This window comes from Diabrotica undecimpunctata, chromosome 9, assembly GCF_040954645.1.
Source record: "Diabrotica undecimpunctata isolate CICGRU chromosome 9, icDiaUnde3, whole genome shotgun sequence".
NCBI classification, from domain to species: Eukaryota; Metazoa; Arthropoda; class Insecta; order Coleoptera; family Chrysomelidae; genus Diabrotica; species Diabrotica undecimpunctata.
This window is the reverse complement of record NC_092811.1, coordinates 80,988,955-81,009,560: the sequence shown is the minus strand read 5'-3', so window position 1 is coordinate 81,009,560 and position 20,606 is coordinate 80,988,955. Positions and strand designations below refer to the sequence as shown.

Sequence of the window (20,606 nt, the reverse complement as noted above, 5' to 3'; positions counted from 1 at the left end):
TTCAGCATAATATTAGTTCGTTAGTTAATCATACTATTCCGTTTGTTCTAGATGTAATTATAGTTACTCGTAAACTGTAACGTAATCATATAAATAAGTAATGTCATCGATATGTTATTCCGTGTGTATATAAGTAACCAATGAATGAGATACATCACAGTCTAATACATTATTTAATCTCTGTGAGAAATAAGATGCAGTTCCATAATATACCATAAGATTTGGATAAGTATCCAAAAGAATATATTCATCCATTATACATTATAGCCACCATGTAGCCCAGAATTTATTCCGCTAGATTTTGGTGTATGAGGCGTATTAAAATAACGTGCCTAAAACAATCCCATAAACATTTACAACCCACTATGGGAAGAAATAAATACTGCAGCAGTTTCTTTAGAACCGATGATGCTATTTAATATGAGACGATCTTTTATGGAATATATTGACAAATGAATTAAAGAAAATGGCGGACATATCGAACACTTACTTTGACAAAAAGTTATGTTATTTAGTTTAACTGTTTCTTAATTTGGTTTGTAAACAAAATGTTTTAATTATGACTTTAATTTAACATAAAACGTAAAATGTTTGATGAAAAATCCTATTATTCTGTTTTTTGTCAAATCCTATTATTACTTATCCTGCTGATATATTTATTTTATTTAATATTTCGTTAACTATTAACTTTAGTTAGAGGTATTTTATACCAAAATTTAGATTTATTAATGTTTTTGTCTATTTTTCCTTCTTTTCCTGGAGTAATTGCCTTAAATCAGAATTATGCAGTTGATTTGTAAAATGCGATTATCTCGAAAACTTTTGAGTTTTGAAGTTATTAACAGGTATACCTTTCTTTTGGTAAAATCATGTATCTTTAATATTTTTAATCACAAATACAGATAACTCAAAGAGCAAAAAAATTAAGTGCACATTTATGCCGCATATGTGGCATATGTGGCGCCCTCTATCAGCTACATCAAAGTTTGCATCAAATTATAATTTCTCATGTTTAAAAGTATACAGTTGTAAATTTTTATGCATAAATGTTTACAAATGTGAAAGTTATAGCGAAAAATAAAATTTTAAATTAGCACTTTAACACCCTGTATCTTTCTTAATATCAACATTTTATTAAAGCAATTTGGCTTAAATCGTAATATAATAAAGTGTAGAATCTACTGTTTCTTTTTGTACAATTACTTAAGGACCACCCTGTATAGTCGTTGAGATTATTTAAAATAAACTTTGGCACTCGACATTAACAACACAAATATAAAATATAATAATGGACAATACATTCTAAAAATTTTGGCCAGGATAGTAAAATTAAGTTTTTTTCATGACATCTTTTGATAGTGTGTTTTAACTCTGATACATAGAAAACAGAAAGAAAAAACAATGTGATTAAAATGTAATTAGCTGTTCTTTATTGTATTTATTTTCAAAAAACAAGTGGCCCATATTGGGTAGTTTTTATTTTTAATTATTAAACCTGTCTTAATGGTATGCAACCAGTTATGCATAGAAGAATATGTATAGGTAAAATATTTATTTTATTTTTGATGTTTTTCTAGTAGATAACAATAAATGTTACTAAATTTATCTATGTCAGACTTTTTATTTATGCAAGACATAGATTATGACGTATTTCGCAGCGTTTAGTACGCTACACCACACGGGGTCAGCGTAGGTTACCACTGACTGAAAAACTCCATTCAACACCTTTCTTTTGGTGCTACCTGGGCCTCCAATGTTTGGCATCAGCCGTATCAATGCCTCCAGATTTCGGTTCGCATTCTCTACCGTCTTTTGAATGTCTACTCCGAACCTTAGTCCTTCCGACAAACAGACTCCCAGATACTTAATTGATTTAACCGGTGCAACCTCCACACCTTCCACTATAAAGCAAAGAGAGGATTTTTTCCGGCTTCCTTTGAAAACTAACACCTCCGTTTCCTGAGGCGCTAGCTGTAGATCGTTCTCTCTGATCCACCTACTAATGCGACGCAGTGCTGTGTTAGTTCACAGTTCGAAATCATCGGCATAAGCTACAAAATTGCATTCACTTGGCATGTGTAGCCTCAACACCCCGTCGTACAGGACATTCCACAGGATGGGGCCTAGTACGAAACCCTGTGAAACACCCTGCGACAAACTGATGCTGGTATCTTTTTCTCTTATGGAACTGTCAGTAAAGTATTTGTCAATTACATTGACCAGTTACTCACGAACGCCCAATTCTCTCAGCTTGGACATGATTTTTTCCCATGACACCGTATTAAAGGCATTCTTGTCGTCAAGCAGGATGGGAGCCACCTATCTCTTTAAAGTCTGCTTAACTAAAGAGGTTACTTCTGTGACCGCATCTATGGTAGACATTTTGGTCCTAAAACCATATTGGCAGTCGCTCAGCGCAAGCTTTTCTTCTAGCTCTCGCTCAAGGCGGCCTTTTACAAGTTGTTCGTATAATTCAGCTATCGAAGACAAATTGGCCAAAATCGTACCTCTTCCTATTCACCTCTACCTTTCAGGATAAGGACAACCTTAGCCTCTTTCAACATTGTTGGGAACTGCTGTTGTTCAAGAAGTTTGTTTAGCAATCTCAGGAAAACCTGCGGGTATCTTAGTGCGGCGAGTCTTACTGTCTCCGGCATGACTCCATCTATGCCAGGTGCCCTTCAGATCTTCATCCATCCAACAGCCTCTCCGAGTTCCAACTCAGTAAAAGGTTTCGCATCTACGAAACCAATAACCCTTTCATATTGATGATTCAATATATATTTTTCAATATGCTAGATGTAGCTGCCTTAGCAGCTTATACAATTTATTCTGAAAATAATCTCACAACGCGTAAATCAACGCACAGTCTGCAAATTCTTATTTTAGATCTAGTTAAAACAACTATATATATGCCTAAAGTTAAAATGCGCTCAAAATCATGTAAGTTTTTAAAACATTTTGCTACTAGATCTAGAATAGAGGCTTTTCTAGGGCATCAAATCGCCTTTTCTAGACCGCCATCGACACAGCTACTACCAAAGAACGCTAATGGAAGCACAACATATGTATGTAGCTGTTGTTTCTTTGCAAAGAATGATATAAAAGTGTTGTGAATTTTGTAAACGACCTATCTGTAACGAGCATTCTGTACAAATATTAAACTGTTGCCATTGTAATTGTGAGTCGATTTATACAGTGCTAGTCAAAATTCCGTTCCCCCCTCGTATCTTTTGAAATGTTATACTTATAATAGTGAAATTTGGAGGGAGATAATAAACAGACGTAGGCTTCCTAACTAGTCATAACAAGTGACATAATAGTCACAGATGACCTTACAGCGCCACTGTGTCAGATAATTTTAAATAGGACCTTATAGCAAGTGGTACCTCTCTTGAAAGACATTGAAAATACCTATTCAACCATACTAATTTTATTTGAGTTTAAGCTCATTTTGATTAATAAATTAAATAAATACTAAAATTATAATTTCGCATTTAGTTAATAAATATTAAAACCTCCGCCTCTGGTTACTTGTCAAAAAGTTAACGTTTTTTAATTCTCTAATTGTTTTTACGTCAACGTCAACTTTTTTGACGATAAATCAAAGGCGAACGGTAAAATATTTATTAATTAAATACGTAGCTACAATTATTTTAATATACCTATTCAATAATACTAATTTTGTTTGGATTTACGATGATTTTGGCGAATAAATTAAATAAATACTAGAATTGAAGGGGTGGCTGCAATAACCAGGCAGCTCCACTTTTTTACGAAAATGAGATTTTCAGTGACTTACTCTTAACAAAAATCGGCCGATCGTTCCCTGCAACAAACGGGTATCTCTTAATAACGGCACATAACTGGCAACGATATTTGGAGCTACCTTGCTTTCGGTTTGTAGCAAGAACCGGGCAGCTCCTGGAGCTGCCTGGTTCTTGCACTTAACTGTTGACAAAATAATATAATAGAAAAGATATAAAAATATGCATGGAATATAAAAAATAAGTTTGATTCCTTCATGTATTTGTTTAGTTTCTATTGAATTTTATGTAATAATACAATAATTTTAATATTATTCTATTTCTAAACAGTTTGTAATACGGTCCTGTTCATTTTCCCATGCGCCGCCGTGAACTAGTTACTTACTCGTTTAGTCGGGCAAGCGCAGGTGCTCGTTGTGTTTTAGTTTAGTTCAGATCGACGTGTTGTTATACATAGATACACACTTTTCTTACGATTCGTAGTGAATAAAATTTAGTATTATTTATATTTGAAATGGCAAGTGAACTCAGTTCAAGTGAAAGTGAACCGTTTCAAGATTCGTTATCGGATTTCATTCCTGATTCCGAATCAAGTGAGGAGAATGCTGTAAACGAAGTTGCTGCAAGCAATGTTGCCACTACGTCTGGACTGGTTGAAAATAAAAAATCGAAAAAGAGGAGCAGGGAGCCGAATATGTGGAAGCGAAACCAGAGAAAATTAAGAAGATCTAAAGGTGAAGAGTACATTAATGTTAAAGGAAACATAGTGGAAAGACGAAGTAGAGGAGGTCCATGCCAGTGCCGGTTCAAATGTTTTGAAGGCATAAGCGAAGAAACTCTTGATAAAATTTTCACGTCTTTTTATGAAATAGGTGATAAAGAGCAACAAGATATCTATTTAGGTAAGGATAAAATTATTGGCGCCTGAAAGCACGTATTAGTTATATATCGTTTCATAGGTTCTTGGGTATGCAGATTTCGGTTCCGAGGTTTATTTGATATTTAAACAAATAAATGACGATTCCAATAGCCTTCCATACCTGTTGGTACGGACGGCAAATAATGATTTTTACGAAATATTGATTTTCTGTTCTTTTTTTCAGGTGGTTTAATACAGACGAGAAACGTTGACAGAAGGCGACCGAAAGGAGGTGGTGGAGTTCCAAGAGGCCAAACGTTTTTATATAAAATAAAGAGAGGCATATTTGAGAAAAAAGTGTGTAAAACGGCATTTATGAACATTCACGCAATAACGAAAAGCAGGGTGGAGAGAATAGCGACTCATATGGCTTCACAGATAGTAGGTCCGAAAGACATGCGAGGGCGCCATGAAACTAGACCAAATAAAATCCCAGATCAAATTATCAAGTCCATTGAGGATCATATAAATAGCTTTCCAAGAAGAAAAAGCCATTATAGCAGAAATGATAACCTAAACAGAAGATATCTTTCATCCGAACTGAATTTAAGGCTTATGCACAGATTGTATTTAAAAAAATATGAACCAGAACAGCATAATCTATTAGACACACCAGAGTTTAAGCCAAAAGTTTCATACACATATTATCGGCGTGTATTTGTGGAAAATTTTAATTTAACCTTTGGCCACCCTAGAACAGATACTTGCAAAACTTGCGACATCCTTGACAATAAAATAAAATGTGCCAAAGATGATGAAACTCAAAACACATTGAAGGTGGAAAAAAAAGTGCACCTGACTAAAGCTGATACTTTCTATAAAGATTTAACAGAGAAAACTGCTTTGGCTAAGGAAGATCCCAGAGTTGAAGTCATGTCATTTGATTTTGAACAAAACATGCCCCTGCCACATGTTCCTTCTGGTGACGTGTTCTACAAGCGCCAGTTGTGGTTTTATCCATTTTGTATCCATAAGGGCAGCGTTTCGAAGAGTTACTTTTATGTTTTCGATGAAATAACGGGTCGGAAATCTCCAAATGAAGTGATAAGTTGCTTACACGATTTTATTAATAACTACATTGATCCTCAGGTAACAACCCTTTACGTTTATAGTGACAACTGCGCTGCGCAGAACAAGAACTCCGTTCTTGTTCACTTTTGGCAATCTCTTCTATTGCATGGAAGATTCAAGAGAATAAGACATCGTTATCCCGAACCTGGGCATAGTTTTTTGCCCTGCGACAGGTCGTTTGCTCTGGTGGAAAAAGAAAAAAGAAAGAAAGAAAGAGTTTATCTGCCAGAGGAATGGAGTCGCATGATAGCAAATACCAGTAAGAAGTTTATTGTGAAAACTGTTAAACAAGATATGATTCTAAACTATAAAGAAGTTCTTGAGCCATTTTTTAAGAAAAGCAATATTAAAAATAGTTTTGGTGCAAAATTTACCATATCGAAATATAAAGTTCTCAGTCACAAAACCAGCGAATGGTTTTGTGACTGAGGATTTCGTTCTTTTAAAGAAATCTTGTGTACCGATTTTTCCACAAGTACACAATAAGGTTTATAATGCACCGTTGCCTTTGAAAAGGGATAAGCTATTAAATGTCATGGAATTGGCCAGACAGTATGTTGGCGAGGCTGAAATGTGGTACTACCAACAACTTGTTCCTGTAGAGCCAGAAGAATGCCAAACTTCCGAAACTGAAGATGAACACTAGTAACCTAAGAAGAATATTACCTGTTTTTTATGTTTTCATATTCCACTGATTAGTTTGTATTTTGATATTAATGTAATAAGGACATTTTATTTAGTTTCTTTACTTTTTGTATCCAAATAACATATAAATAAACCTAAAACTATTTTTTTTGTATATTTTTGGCAAAGCAGCTCCAATTTTTTTTTATTTTATTAAAATATGATATTTACAATATTTACAAAAACTACGTAAAAACTTTTTCTTTACATGCTTTCACCACAGGAAAAAAAATAATAAAAAATAAACTAATTTTGAATTTTTGGGAGGTTTTTTTCGATTTCCCACAAATTTTAAAATACGGAGCTACCTGGTTATTGCAGCCACCCCTTCAATTATAGTTTTGCATTTAATTATTAAAAATTCCAACGTACGCCTTTGGTTATTTGTTAAAAAAGTTGACATTTGTGAATTCCCTATTTCTGTGAATTTCTGTTTCTGCTTAGGTTAGTCAATTCCCTAGTTATTTTTAATTTGCAAACGCGTTTATACCTGAATATTTAGTTTCTGTTTCTGCTTAGTTTAGTCAATTCAAGTTTAGTCAAGTTGTTTTTAGTTAATATTTAGTTTAATTATTGGTTATCGAGCCGTTTAAATTTTTACAAAGGCAGAATGGTACGTACTGTAGCCGAAAAATTATATGTTAATGTTAATAATTGGTGAATGTGAAAATAATTTCCATGCAGCGGAACGTCTTTTTAATAAGAGGTATCCCGATCGCCCTACATCGAGAGCCTATTTGAGGAAGCTTCTTCGAAAGTTTAAACAAACAGGTAGTGTTCAAGATGTCAAACGATCTGGTCGACCAACAATTAGTGATGATAAAAAAATTGACATAATTTTAGAAATGATGGTGAACCCTACTTCTTCTACAGCCTAACTTGCATCTATTTATGGAATCAGTCAAAAGATAGTACACCGAGTGTTGGCTGAAAACAAATTTCATTCATAAAAATTAAAAATTCTGCACCAACTTTCAAATGATGACCCCGATCGAAGACTAGAATATCGTGATAGATGGATTCGACGACGATGTACGATAGACTAGCCAGCTCGATCACTGGATCTCACATAATTAGATTTTTTTCTGTGGGGATACTTAAAATCTAAAGTTTACGCCACAGCACCCGACAATATTGACATTTTGAAACAACGAATTGTTGAAAAATGTAAGGCAATTTTGCCGATACATTTAACCAACGCAATAAAAGTAAAAAAAAAGAAAAAAAGCTGTGTAGTTTAATTTTCGATGTACTTAGAGTTGCGCACAGGTCTACTTAACTAATCATACCTTCCTTTAGTTAACTTAGTTCCATTGACATTACAAACGATTTATACAAGCTTTGTTAAATTTTAGTATTTTAAAATGGTAATGAACATTTACTGAAAGCTTTTCCTATATAATTTATACTCAAAAATACTTACGTCCAAGGGAACTAAATTATCTCCGTTTGCTACAAATAAACTTACAGGAGCCAATACATTAGAAAGATTATACAACGGTGGTGTGTGAATTCCATATTTCTTCATATTTCCTTTAGGTCCGTAATCAAATTTGGCAAATGAACCTAAAAATCTTGAAAATATAAGTTTTTTGTCTAGAGTATTGTGTAACAGTACAGTGAAATTTATGTTTGAATTATAACTGTTGGAAAAAAACTCTAAATTTTAAATTTTTATAAAGAAAAGAATATTCACAATGTAATAAACGTGTGGTGATAGTGTACTCATGATCCACAATAAAAAAATAATACGTAGTCTACTGTAGTAGAGTGGAACAGAAAATTATTGATAGGTCCAGATAAGCACATTTAAGAGAAATTTAAAACAGCGATGCCTAACGTAATAATTTATAGAACTGTTAAAAGAAATTATTACGCCGGATTCTCGTTCGAACCTCCGAACAGTAAACATATCAGCAATTAGCGGTAATTGATATATAATATGAGCTTGTTAGTTTGAACCAAATAAGGAATTTCTTGTTTCAAATGTAGAATTTCATTTATATCTAAAATTTTAACAAAGGTGCAGTGTAAAAGTATTACTTCTTCTGGACTGAAAACTGTAAGTTTGATTTTCCTATTTCATCTATAACAAATCAAAGGTAAACAACTATTTCGCCGATTTGGCGTGAATTTAATTACCAGTCCTTCCGGTAATGATCCATTATAAGTACCAGAGCCGTATTCAGGTTACTTAGCTTAAGCATGGAAATGGATTCAGTAGCGGAAACTTCCACCATGAAAAGTTCTGGCAATTTACTTGTAAACCAACGTTAAAAATTATATTCTACAGTTCTTAATCAACCTACAAATTTCCAAACAATTCTACTCTACTTACTCCCAAACTCTAATATTGGAGTTTACTTTAATGCAGTAACTTGTAAAGTGGATCCTGGAAAAATACATTCTATTTCTAAAATTATAAACGATCGTTTTTGTATCTTCTTTACCAGTGAACAGACAGTCGATGAGTGTCTAGCAAACGACAGTGAGATTGTAGTAATTAATCAAGAAAGTATTCAAGCCTGAAGACTAATAACTCCAAATGAACAATTGATTATTTCCAACGTATGTCCAAGTATTCCGCATAGCATTAAAAAAGAACAACTGAAAAACTTGGGTATACATCTAATAACTCCAATTGACTTTCTCAGGATAGCGACTTCAAATCCAGCATTCAAGCATATCTTGAGTTTCCGACTATACACTTTTAAAGCGCCAACTAACTTAGACAAATTACCCGATTATATGTTAATTAACCATAAGAATAACAACTATCGAATTTTCTTTTCCATCAAAAGTAGCTACGACATTTTGCATCTCAGTGTCCCAATATAAATAATCAGACTCCTTCAAACAATACCCAAAATACTGTTCATCTAAACTCTCTACTGGACATATACCAATCAGCTCTCCTTTCAACAATTTCTTCTACACAATCCTCTCCTACTGAGACTGAAACTGCAGTACAACAGTCAGCTCCTTTGTCGATAAATTCCTCTACACAATCCTCTTTTACCGAGGTTGAAACGTCGGGAAAAATCATTACCTCTTAATCGAATAAGCATACTCCGATAAACTGCGACCTTCCCAATGAGACTTAAATGGATACCTTAGATCGAGATACATCCGAGATCATCCCAGCACTCTAAATAAAACTTATCAGAAATAATATCCCCCCCATAAAAGATAACGAAAATGCTTTCGCTGAACCAAAGCCACGAAGCAAAAAACCAAAAACTCAACAAGAAAACAACAGAAACCTAGTAGAAGATCTTACCAAAAGCACCAGTCAATTCTTTAAAGAAACCTCCAACAATCAATACTTAATACAGGAAGAACTTATTGACTTCTTTGAAAATGCGCATGGTTCTTCAGATCCTCTCAGTGTCGCCACTTACGCGGAGGATATTAAAGGATTGATAGACTTTTTAAAGAAAATACATCCTATGTTAAGTCCAAGATATCTTAAATCCCCTTGTTCTAGAATTATAAACAAAATTACAGAACAAATTTTAAGTAACATTTCTACTGATGATCCTGCGATTCCTCTTCGGAGACTTATTAATTATAAACTGTTTTCAATTTTATTATTCAATGGAACCTAAATTGGTACTGTACCCATTTAGAAGCTCTTAAAATTCTTATAAATAAATTTCATCCATCCATCCTATGTTTGCAAGAAACACATTTCAAAGAAAATTTCTGTCACAATCTTAAAAACTTCATCTTCAGACTACGATTAGGACACACCAAGATCACACATGATTTCCTACTACAGAAGCAACCCAAACCTTTGTGTTACGCATGTGATAGTGATCTAACAGTAGATCACTTATTAGTGGAGTGTCCGTTGTACGTATTTGAAAGACAACATGAAGATCGGTAAGATAGTTTCGAAACAAATTCAGATTTCTGCTTTAATCTGGAGCCTTCTAAAAATTGCAAGGCATAGCCAGACGTTGATAAAGATGTTAATAGAGACATGGGGAATCTAAAATTTGCATTCCACGACTGTCTTTTTCATTTTTTCATTTCACAACATGTAGAGTTACCTAAAACAATAAAAGACATTCTAAGTGATTATAGTGACCACAATCTTACCATACTTTTGTTGATTTTCTCAGGACAAATTAACAAAATCTAATAGTATTCTTTGTTGTCTTATATTTATGTTATCTGTAAAATCGACCATTGCTAATAACCCTTGTGGTTGAAGCAGTTTCAAATAAAAAAAAAAAAAAATATTAAGCCCAAAAAAAAATTCGATCCTAATTTATAACCGTGAAAAATATGATCCAATAGACAATTACAAAAATGCATGTTTCTTTTTAATAATGCAATACAGTGCTTTGTCTGTCAAAAGATTCCGCACAAACCTTATGGAAACCGCCCGAAACTTGCCATATTGTGGCAGTCAATATGTCGAACAAAAGTCTCAATGGGCGCAGGATCCCAAAACCCAAATTTAAGGGCGCTGGAGGTCGTCAAAGTTGTTATTTACTGCAAGAATTTAATGGCGTTAGCTCGTTCAAGATGTGATCACCCTCTCGTATTTAACTGCACGTTGAGAATGTGCAGTCAGTGGAGATATTTACTCTGTCCTTGAGATTTGAACTTTGAAGGTCATTTAAAGGTCAAAATTGCTTCTTGGTAAACATGAGCATTTTTTTCTTCTTTATAACAGGTCTACATTTTTTAAAAGATGTATTACAAGATTTGGTAGACATAAAAGGATTTTTGGGGTCGCTGTTTCCATATTAGTGGCCATTTAACATCTGTCAAATCGAGTTTAAAGACATCTTAAGGTCTATCTAAAGTAATCCGAAAGTTGTCTCAAAGTTAGACACTTAATAGCAATAAATAAAATCGGAAAATGTATACGTTATTATAACACGTTTACGTTGGTATTGCAATTGAAACGACTGGGAATACCTTCCAAGTGTCGGCTTGTCTCTATCCTTAACTTCGGGATGTGATCTGTAGCTTTGTACTAGCTTCCATGTGTCCCTGCAATAAGACATCATATGGCAGAGTAGGTTTGCGTGCATGTGTGTGTGTTTTTTTTTTGGTTGGAAATACATTTACATATCATCAGGACTCGATGTACTGCCGGAATGTCGGACTCGTATATTACAATACAACACCGACTAAAACCCATCCCCTATGACTCTTCCCACAATCTTGCTGATTTCTGGAAGTAGGCTTATTGGCCTGTAGTTTTGCGGTAACGTACTCTCTTTTCCTAGCTTTGGGATCATGATGATATGAGCCCCCTTCCATTGATTAGGTAATTGGCTGTAACTCAGCATTGCGTTGATTATGTTCGTTAGGAATACTAACGGCTCTCCCCGGTAAGTATTTCAGAGCCCTGTTTATTATTTGATCTGGTCAAGGTGCTTTCTTCCACTAACTGATTTAAATTAGTTCGTTTATCTGCTTCGGTAATGTTGGAGGAATAACTTCGTTCGGATCTTCGGGCCTTTCTCTTTGTTCTTCAACTTCTTCAATGAAGTCGATGTCTTCATCTGGGTGGTAATTTAATGTACACTCTTTCTCGAAAGTCATTCTCCTAACTTCGGCTGTTTCCTCAATAAAGTAAACAATTTCATTTTCTTCATATATCGAAGGATTATTTTTCTGTCCTTTCTGAGAATTGTTTGAAGCTTCCAAATACTTTGCATTTGGGTCTTGTTCCTCTATATATTAGACATAGTTTTCCCAGTTTTGACTACGGTGTTGTAGTAATGCTATTTTGACCTCTCTGTCGGTTTGTCCTGTAATTTTTCATTGGGTTTTTTGTCTTTCTGGCTGGCTGTTTAGCGTTGTCCTTTTCCCTTATCATGTCCTTTATCTCCTGGGGTATGTTTTTAAACCTTCCCATGTGTATTTCTACTTCTTCTTTTCTAGTGCTATTTCTGAGTTCTTATTGTATAATGTTTTCAAACTGTAGAACCCTATCCTCTATACGTTGTGGGTTTTTTTATTATTGGACGTTGTTTATTCCATGTGTGATACATGGATTCAAGGTCGCTTGAAGTTGGTCCAGTTTGTTTTCCTTTTAATCCGTTGAGTGGTACTTTCTTGATTCCATGTTCCTAATTCCAATAATATGAGGTGGTCCGATGTTTCCTCATTTAATGCCTGAATTTTTGTTTGGAGTCCTAGGCTTTTAGCAACTATTATATCGAAGTCCGTTTCCTAGGTAGTAAGCTGGTTCGATGGGGCCCATTGCCATGGTGTGGTCATTGTTTTCAATATACAGCGTGTTTCAAAAAGGTATGTCATAAATAAAATCACGCATTTCGGGGACAAAAATAAATTGATTGAATCCAACTTAGCTTAGTACAAAAGTGTACACAAAAAAAGTAACAGCCCTTTAAAGTTACAAAATAAAAATGTTTTTTTTTTGCATTACCTCCTAAACTACTTGAGACATTTTGTAATAAAAATGGACACGTTACTTTCTTGTTCTGAAAGCATTTTTCATACAAAAGAAACAACAAAATCTAAGCGCACAGAAAAATTTTAAAAGGGGGTGTGCAGCCTTAAATCCCCCCAAACTTTTGAGTACGTTCAAATCAAATAAATTTTGTGGCAGTATTAGTTTAACACATTATTTTTAAAACTCATTTGCGTGGTATCACTTTTTCGAAAAACTAGTTTTTTCCTAGTTGGCCATAAAATTACAATTAGTTTCTATGGATCGAATAATTACAAAAAGTTCCATCAATAATAGTCAATAATTTGAAGCTATTATTTATTGTGTGAATAAGATTAATATTAAAAATTTTGATATTACAATGGCCTACACATTTCAGGAAATGGCAGATGTGCATTTAACTTAGGGTAAGTTGGATCAGATTAAATTATGACTTCAATAAATTATCGGGAATATCGTAGGTGAATGTCAAGGAAATAGTGCAGCAGCCGCAAAGCGTTATGCAGTAAAATACCCCAATCGAAATACACCCGCTTAACGATTATTTTTGACCACTGATCGTCGTTTACGGGAAACGGGTACATTCCAACCGCAAGTTGCTAGCAATAGTAGTCGTCCAATAATGGATACAACTGATGAAGATATTTTCGAAATCATTGAAGAAGTCCCTGAAACAAGTCCAAGGGTAATAGCTGCTTGACTAAATGTTCCTCACGTTAGGGTTTGAAGACGTGTGAAAATGCATCTGCTTAAACACCATTACTTAACAACGGTTCAAGAGTTTTTGGTTGAAGATTATCCTAAAAGGATTGGATTTTGCGATTGGTTGTTAATGGAAAACACTCGAAATGTTAATTTTATTAGAAATAATTTGTTTACCGACGAGGTTACCTTCAGTAGAAATGGAATAACAAACCATCATAACGAGCACATTTGAAAATCCTCACGCCAAAAAAACGACTCATCGCCAAAGGACTTTCAAAGTTAATGTTTGGGCAGGAATTGTGGATAACAATCTAATAAGCCCAGTATTGCTTCTTAACAATTTTAATGGTGATAATTATTTGCAGTTCTTGGCAAACGATTTACAAGAGTATTTGGAAGAAGTGAATATTGCAATAAGGCAAAATATGTGGTTTGTGGTCCTCACTATCGGATTATCTTGGATGATAACTATATGATTATTTAAAACACGGCTGCTTATTCTTCACTCAAAACAATGTAGGCCACTTAGCCCTTAGAAACGCTGTTATTAGATCCCTTGACACGGAATACAGCAACACACCGGTGATTATCTCACGTTACAAAGACTACCAACTAGCATTTTGAGCTTGAATTACCTTGTTCTTATTAAAACTCATGGAATTAAATAAAAATCTGCCGGTTTTTAAAACTCACCGAGAACGATGTTTTCTCATTCAGACCCTAAGCTATTCTTATTGACTGCTATACTAATGAATTCCCGATAAACAAAATTCGTCATGACTTCAACAATAAAATCGACTGCTCTCGCTTTCGATCTATCGAGGAGTGATATTATTCTCCAAAATTAGCATAAACATAAGCAGGAAGATTCCTGTTTATTTTCTGCGTAATATCTAGGCGGAACAAAGATCAAAAGAAAGGTCAATTTGTGTTATTATAAACAGACTAAAAAGTTTATATTATCAGTCTCAGAGATGCAAAAAGAATCTTTTTCGGTGTTTTATTATATACGGGGTAAAACAAAAATGCTACAATATAGGCCCAGATGGTTGTATACATAATTCTACCAGCACAGTAGATGGTAATGGAATTTAAATATGGGTAGAAAGACGCAGACAATATAAACTTGCAACATATACATATATTGGAAAAATCCTACGCTTTTACACAGTCACACACTTTCCATAAAAACATTGTAATGCACACATGCATTTAGATGAAAACGCAAACACAAAAAAGCGTAATTAAACCCGCATATGCTTATATAAACGGGCTCTAACATGCACAAATTTAGGACACACTTACACGCATGCACCCATACACACAGGCTTTCACTATCATATCCAATTCCAAATCCACGTACATTCCGCACTCACTTGCATTTGTACTTAAGCGCACTTACACACTACTCAAAATATAAAGCGGCCCCTATATTACTCGTAAAGTTGATCAAAGTTCAGCGAGTACGAGAGTGTAGACAGGTACGACTTCGCTTCGCCTCGTTCTACTTCCGTTCTGGGCTCGGAAGGGCCCGAAGTTCGAATACGAAGTGTCACACTACATTACTCGACTTCATTTTACTCGATATCATTGCTAGTGCTGCCTACCAACACCGACTAAGTTTTTTCGGTAACTCAACGAGTATCTAGAGAGTCACCTCGCCTCGATTAACTACACTTCGACACTTCGTCTGAAGAACTTCGATCGGGAGCATCGAGTTAGAATCTATGGAGAGGGTATCACGTGACTTAAAACGACCTCACTTCGACCATATTGTTATGATCGTTTTGACAGATCGTGTATGATTGTTTACGTTTGTTGTTATTCGAATATTTTCAGTTTTATAATACTTTTATAAAAACTGTAATATTATATTGTGCACAACAATGGTTTCTTGTTCTCAACGTAGTTGCAGTAGCAGAAGCAATATTAATACAAAAATCTTCAGGAATAACGTTCCACAGGTTAGTATACAAATATGTAAACAAAGTAATGGCCCGTACTTCAGAAAATAAATTAATAGTATTTATAAAAAATCTCATAAGTGAGGTAGATCGAGTTGTTCTTAAGAATACTCAAATATCTTTATCCTAAATATCTTAAAATTTCTTAGTAACTACTGCAACATAATTATTTTTATTTCTACACGGTATTTCCATTGTTATATTCGGTAGATATTCAATTTTGTTTTTGAAGTTATACTTCTATACGTGCGTTCGACGTTGGAAATTTTTACGGGAGTGAATCGGAAAAATCATTACATATGTAAGATATAGGTAAGAGAGAGACAAAAGATATATTTTCTCTCTCTTTCTCTCTCGAAAATGTGTAACCAAGAACTGTCAATTTTGAAATACATTACTGTTATGTCTAATTGGCAAATTTTTGCGTGTTTTGTTCATACTCTGGTATATGTGAGTTCGAATCCCAATACAAATTTCCATTTTTATTTTTGAAATATTTAAAAGCCCCATGTTAATCTTATTAAATATATGTAATATACGCAAAAATTCGAAATTTTAAAATAAAATGAAAATTTACAACAAAATCCGAGTTGTTGGTTTCTTATTTTTATCTTCCACAAACATTTTTTGAAGTTATACTTCTATACGAGCGTTCGACGTTGGAAATTTATACGGAAGTGAATCGGCAAAATCATTACACATGTAAGATATAGGTAAGAGAGAGACAGAAGATATATTTTCTCTCTCTTTCTCTCTCGAGAATAAAAATGTTCCTTTGGTAAATATATTTAATATTTATTAATATTATTATTTTAATTAATTCGGTAGATATATTTATTTGGCCGAAGTCTTTTACAAATAAATATTCTTCCTGGAACTTTCCATTTTTGAAAACAAGAACTAAATAAACACAAACAGAAAACACTGACATCTTAAAAATAATATTCTTGTCAAATAATGACATTGATTAGCAACCTTATTATTTAAGGTTACTGGTCGAATAAGTTGAAGCGCGGTATTTAGAACCAGAAGTCGCGAGTTCGATCCCAATGAGGGAATACATTTTTCTATTATGTTCTGATTTTTGTCACTTTGGTTTTAAAAATCAAAGAATGGAAAAATCATAATATCTTTTTTAATATTGTTTCGATAATTTTATACATTTATAATTTTCCAAACTATTCTATTTATCTTTGAATATTTAGTACATATAGTAGTCATGGGCGTAGAGATGAAAGGGACAAATATTTATAATGATTGTTATTTTAAATTTCTTTTATGTATATGTTTATATGTATGGAGATAAATCTCAAAAAAGGTCGATTTTATTTTTAAATTAAGATTGGCCTATATATGATACTAGTGACGTTATCTATCTGGGAAGAAAGAGTTTTTCTTTCACCGAAAGTTAATTTAATAAGATTTTCACAATTTAGTGGGGATTTTGAAACAGTGCCACAAAGAATCAAAAAAATCCAGGGACCTAATGATTTATACAAGTGCTTTCAAATAATATATTAATTTTTCCATGATAACATTTAAAAGTATTTTACAAAATGGCGCCAAGATGCTATCAATAAAACTGAGGCTTAGTTCAGTTTCCTAAAAATTTAGTAATTCAAGTTTTAAGGTTCAGAAAAGAGTTGTTTGAGTGGGACTTATTTCGTTCTTTTTTCCACGTTATCATTTTAAATAAATTCATTCATTTTCGCTAAAAAATTATGTTGAATATGTTAATTATCTCCACAATTAATAAGAACAAACCATATACTAAAATTTTTGACCCTTTTAATATTTATTATTAAGGACTCGATAGTTATTGTCTGTCTGTTTTTCTGCCTTTATGTGCTAAAACTGTAAAGGAAAAATCCTAAAAGCTTGATATTTGATACACAGCTTGGTCCAAGGTCGAACCCTATTGAATTTCTTCTTCTTGTTCTTATTCTTTATAAGCAATTCTGCTTGTTCATTGGCGAATTAATACATCTATGGAAGGTTGTCAATCCGTCTTTTGCCCGGTCGTCCGATACTTCTGGTGACTTACCTCTTGCTATTTTGACGACACGGGTCTCCCCCATTCTGCTTATGGGGTTATTCCGTTTTAATTTTTTCTATTTATTGTCTATTCGCTTCTACACTGTATGGTACATTTTCTTCCAATATCTTCGCTTCTCTTTCGATCTCTCAGCGTATTTCCTGTAACTCTTCTCAGTACTCTCACTCTTATCTCTGCCGTTTCCAGTACCCTTTGTGCTGTGGCTGTGTCGGGTCTTGTTTCTGAGACATATGTCATTATTGGTCTTAGACTGACTTTATAAATTCTCGACTTCATCTCAGTGTTAATGTGTCTGTTTCGCCATATAGTGTTATTAATTCATCCTGTCAGTCTATTTGCTTTTTGTACTTGATTTCTCACTCCTTTGTCCAAGACTCCATAGCTGCACAATGTAGCTGCGCATTAGTAATAATGGTATTTTATTTTCATTACTGGTTCAATATTTTTCTAAAATGAGATTGTCATATTTTTTTTGCTCTTATGTTAAATCTGTGGACCAGTCTTTTCAGACTATCTTTATCGTGGGCTATCAATATTGCGTCGTCTGCGTAACAGAGTATCTTTACTTCTTCGTTTTCCATTCTTTATCTTCTTTCCTTATTACGCTGCCTATTTCTATAGGTTCTGAACTTGTCCATCTACTCTGACATTCTGACATGTCCATCCATTTTATTGTTTTGGTAGATGTTTTCAATAGTTTTTATGATATTTATGGAAACTTCTCTATTATACAGAAGATAGATTACATCTTTAAGTCTTACTCTGTCAAACGCTTTCTTTAAATCACTCAGACACAGAAATGCTAGTCTATTATGCTCTAGTGATTTCTCACTAATTTGCTTTAAGACGAATATTGCATCTATATATAGATCTTCCAGTACGAAATTTATGTTGTTCATTTGCTAAACTTATCCTCTAATTCATTAGTAGTAGGTAGTATTTAACAAGTTTATACCTCTGTAGTCTTCTGTCTGTTCTTTAGCACCTTTTTTGAATAGTAGAATTAGTTCGCTCGTTATCAATTCTTGTGGTATTTTATTATGTTTTATAATTTTATTGATTAATGCTGTTAATTTTCTATCATTGCTTCTCTACAATATTTCAGTAATTCGTTTGGTATTCTGTCTTTACCTGCTGCTTTTCTGTTCTTCATCTTTTCAAGTATTTTACGAACTCCCTGTATATTTATATTAAGTTTTTCAATTGTGGTAATTTTTGATATTTCCGGTTCTAGCGTAGCTTCTTATTTCTCTGCATATAGCTTTTTTAGGTAGCCAATGCATGTACCCTTTTCTTGTGTTTTGGTTGTATTAGCTCCATTACCTCCATTCTTTGACCTCTTATAAATCGCCATATTTCGTTTTGCAGACCATAAAAATCATGTTCACCTTCTGTTAAAAAGCGTTCCTAGCGATCATTATTTATTTTTTTTTATAAGTGTATGTGTTTCGTTTCTTATTATTTTGTAATTATGGTATGCCTCTTGTGTTTTGGTTGACATGTATTTCAGGTAAACTTTTTGAAACTTACAGAAACTTCTATACGCGCGTTCTACGTTGGAAATTTTTACGGGAGTGAATCGGTAAAATCACTACATATGTAAGATATAGGTAAGAGAGAGACAGAAGATATATTTTATCTCTCTTTCTTTCCCGAGAACAGAAATGTTCCTTTTGTAAATATATTTAATATTTATTAATATTACTATTATTTTTTATTAATATTATTATCATGGTAAATTACACATATGCCTAAGTAAGTTATGTATATTGTCATTTTTAAATATGAATATTGCATTTTAATTTGTATTGTATTATTATATTGAACTATGTTGCAGTGTATTGTATTTTATTTATATATTAATTACAAAATAAACAATGAATTTTACTGCAAAGTATGTGTAAAAAATTTTTTTTGCATTCAACTTCTTTCATACATATATGAAAATAAAAATATACATTTTCATCAAAATATTGATTCAATCCTTCATTTACTATACTTCTATTATAGGTCAATTGTTGTTGATATGCAGCAGACGATGCACCATATACCTATATACCTAATTCTGTTTTTCTTTCTGCTCTCTCTTACCTATAGCATTACATATGTAACGATTGTGCAGATTGACTCCCATATAAATTTGTAACGGCGAACGCGTGTATAGAAGAATAACTTCTACCGGCAATCTAACTGGACTGTCAAACTTGTTTTTTTACTAATAACTTTTCTAACTTTGTTAATTGAACTAAATGTTTAAGTGTTAGTTAATTTGTAGTTATCAAATTATATAAGTTGTAAAACGAACGTATTTCTTTTATTTCATACCGTATATTAATTTTACCCTTTAAAATATTATTTATATTATTATCTCATTCAGATATAACTTGTTACTTGACTGTATTAATTTATTTTTATGTATAATATGTCGTGTTTTTAGTGTTTACCGCGGGATAAATAAATCATAGTTTATTATAAATGTATTGCACTTTTTAAGATTATGATTAAATCTTCTTAATACCTATTCATATTTGTATAGTAGGTTTATTATTATTGAGTCAGGTCCAGATATTACCGCCATATTGGTATGATCGTTAGCCACACCTACTGACGCCGTTTTTAATACACACGTTAATATGCTCATAGCTTCTCCATAGATTCTAACTCGATGATCGAGAGTCTAGACGGCATTTTACCCTCACTTACGCACACCCAAACACACACACACACACACACACACACACACACACACACACACACACACACACACACACACACACCACAAACTCAGTCATATGATCTTTCATTGCAGGGACACATGGAAGCTAGTCCAAAGCTACAGCACTGCACATTCTTAACGTCTAGTTAAATCCGTAAGGGTGATCTTTGTCTTCTGAACGAGCTAATGCCATTAAATTCTTGCAGTAAATACCAACTTTGACGATCTCCAGCGGCCTTAAATTTTGATTTTTGGGTCTTGTGCTTATTGAGACTTGTTTAA

General features: G+C 33.4%; 2 protein-coding genes across 3 annotated transcripts in view; one reads left to right on the top strand and one right to left on the bottom strand.

The window, feature by feature from the left end:
• Positions 1–20,606, bottom strand: part of LOC140449714 (lipase 3-like) — a 109,483-nt gene that overhangs the window by 15,401 nt on the left and 73,476 nt on the right. The window contains exon 6 of one of the 2 annotated variants that reach the window (XM_072543034.1): positions 7,865–8,007. The exons of the other annotated variant lie outside the window; for it this stretch is intronic. Within the exon in view, the coding sequence (XP_072399135.1) occupies positions 7,865–8,007 (143 nt within the window). The remainder of the gene's footprint in view (positions 1–7,864; positions 8,008–20,606) is intronic. 2 annotated transcript variants of the gene reach the window in all.
• Positions 4,282–6,186, top strand: LOC140449934 (uncharacterized). Its single transcript, XM_072543350.1, has 2 exons — positions 4,282–4,669; positions 4,871–6,186. Exons 1-2 carry the CDS (start codon positions 4,282–4,284, stop codon positions 6,184–6,186), a joined length of 1,704 nt encoding a protein of 567 aa, XP_072399451.1.

Bases quoted from the DNA above. Each gene is read 5' to 3' on its own strand.
- LOC140449934 (XM_072543350.1), top strand. From the start codon at position 4,282: ATGGCAAGTGAACTCAGTTCAAGTGAAAGTGAACCGTTTCAAGATTCG. The intron at 4,670-4,870 runs GTAAGGATAAAA...TCTTTTTTTCAG, and splicing joins GCAACAAGATATCTATTTAG to GTGGTTTAATACAGACGAGA.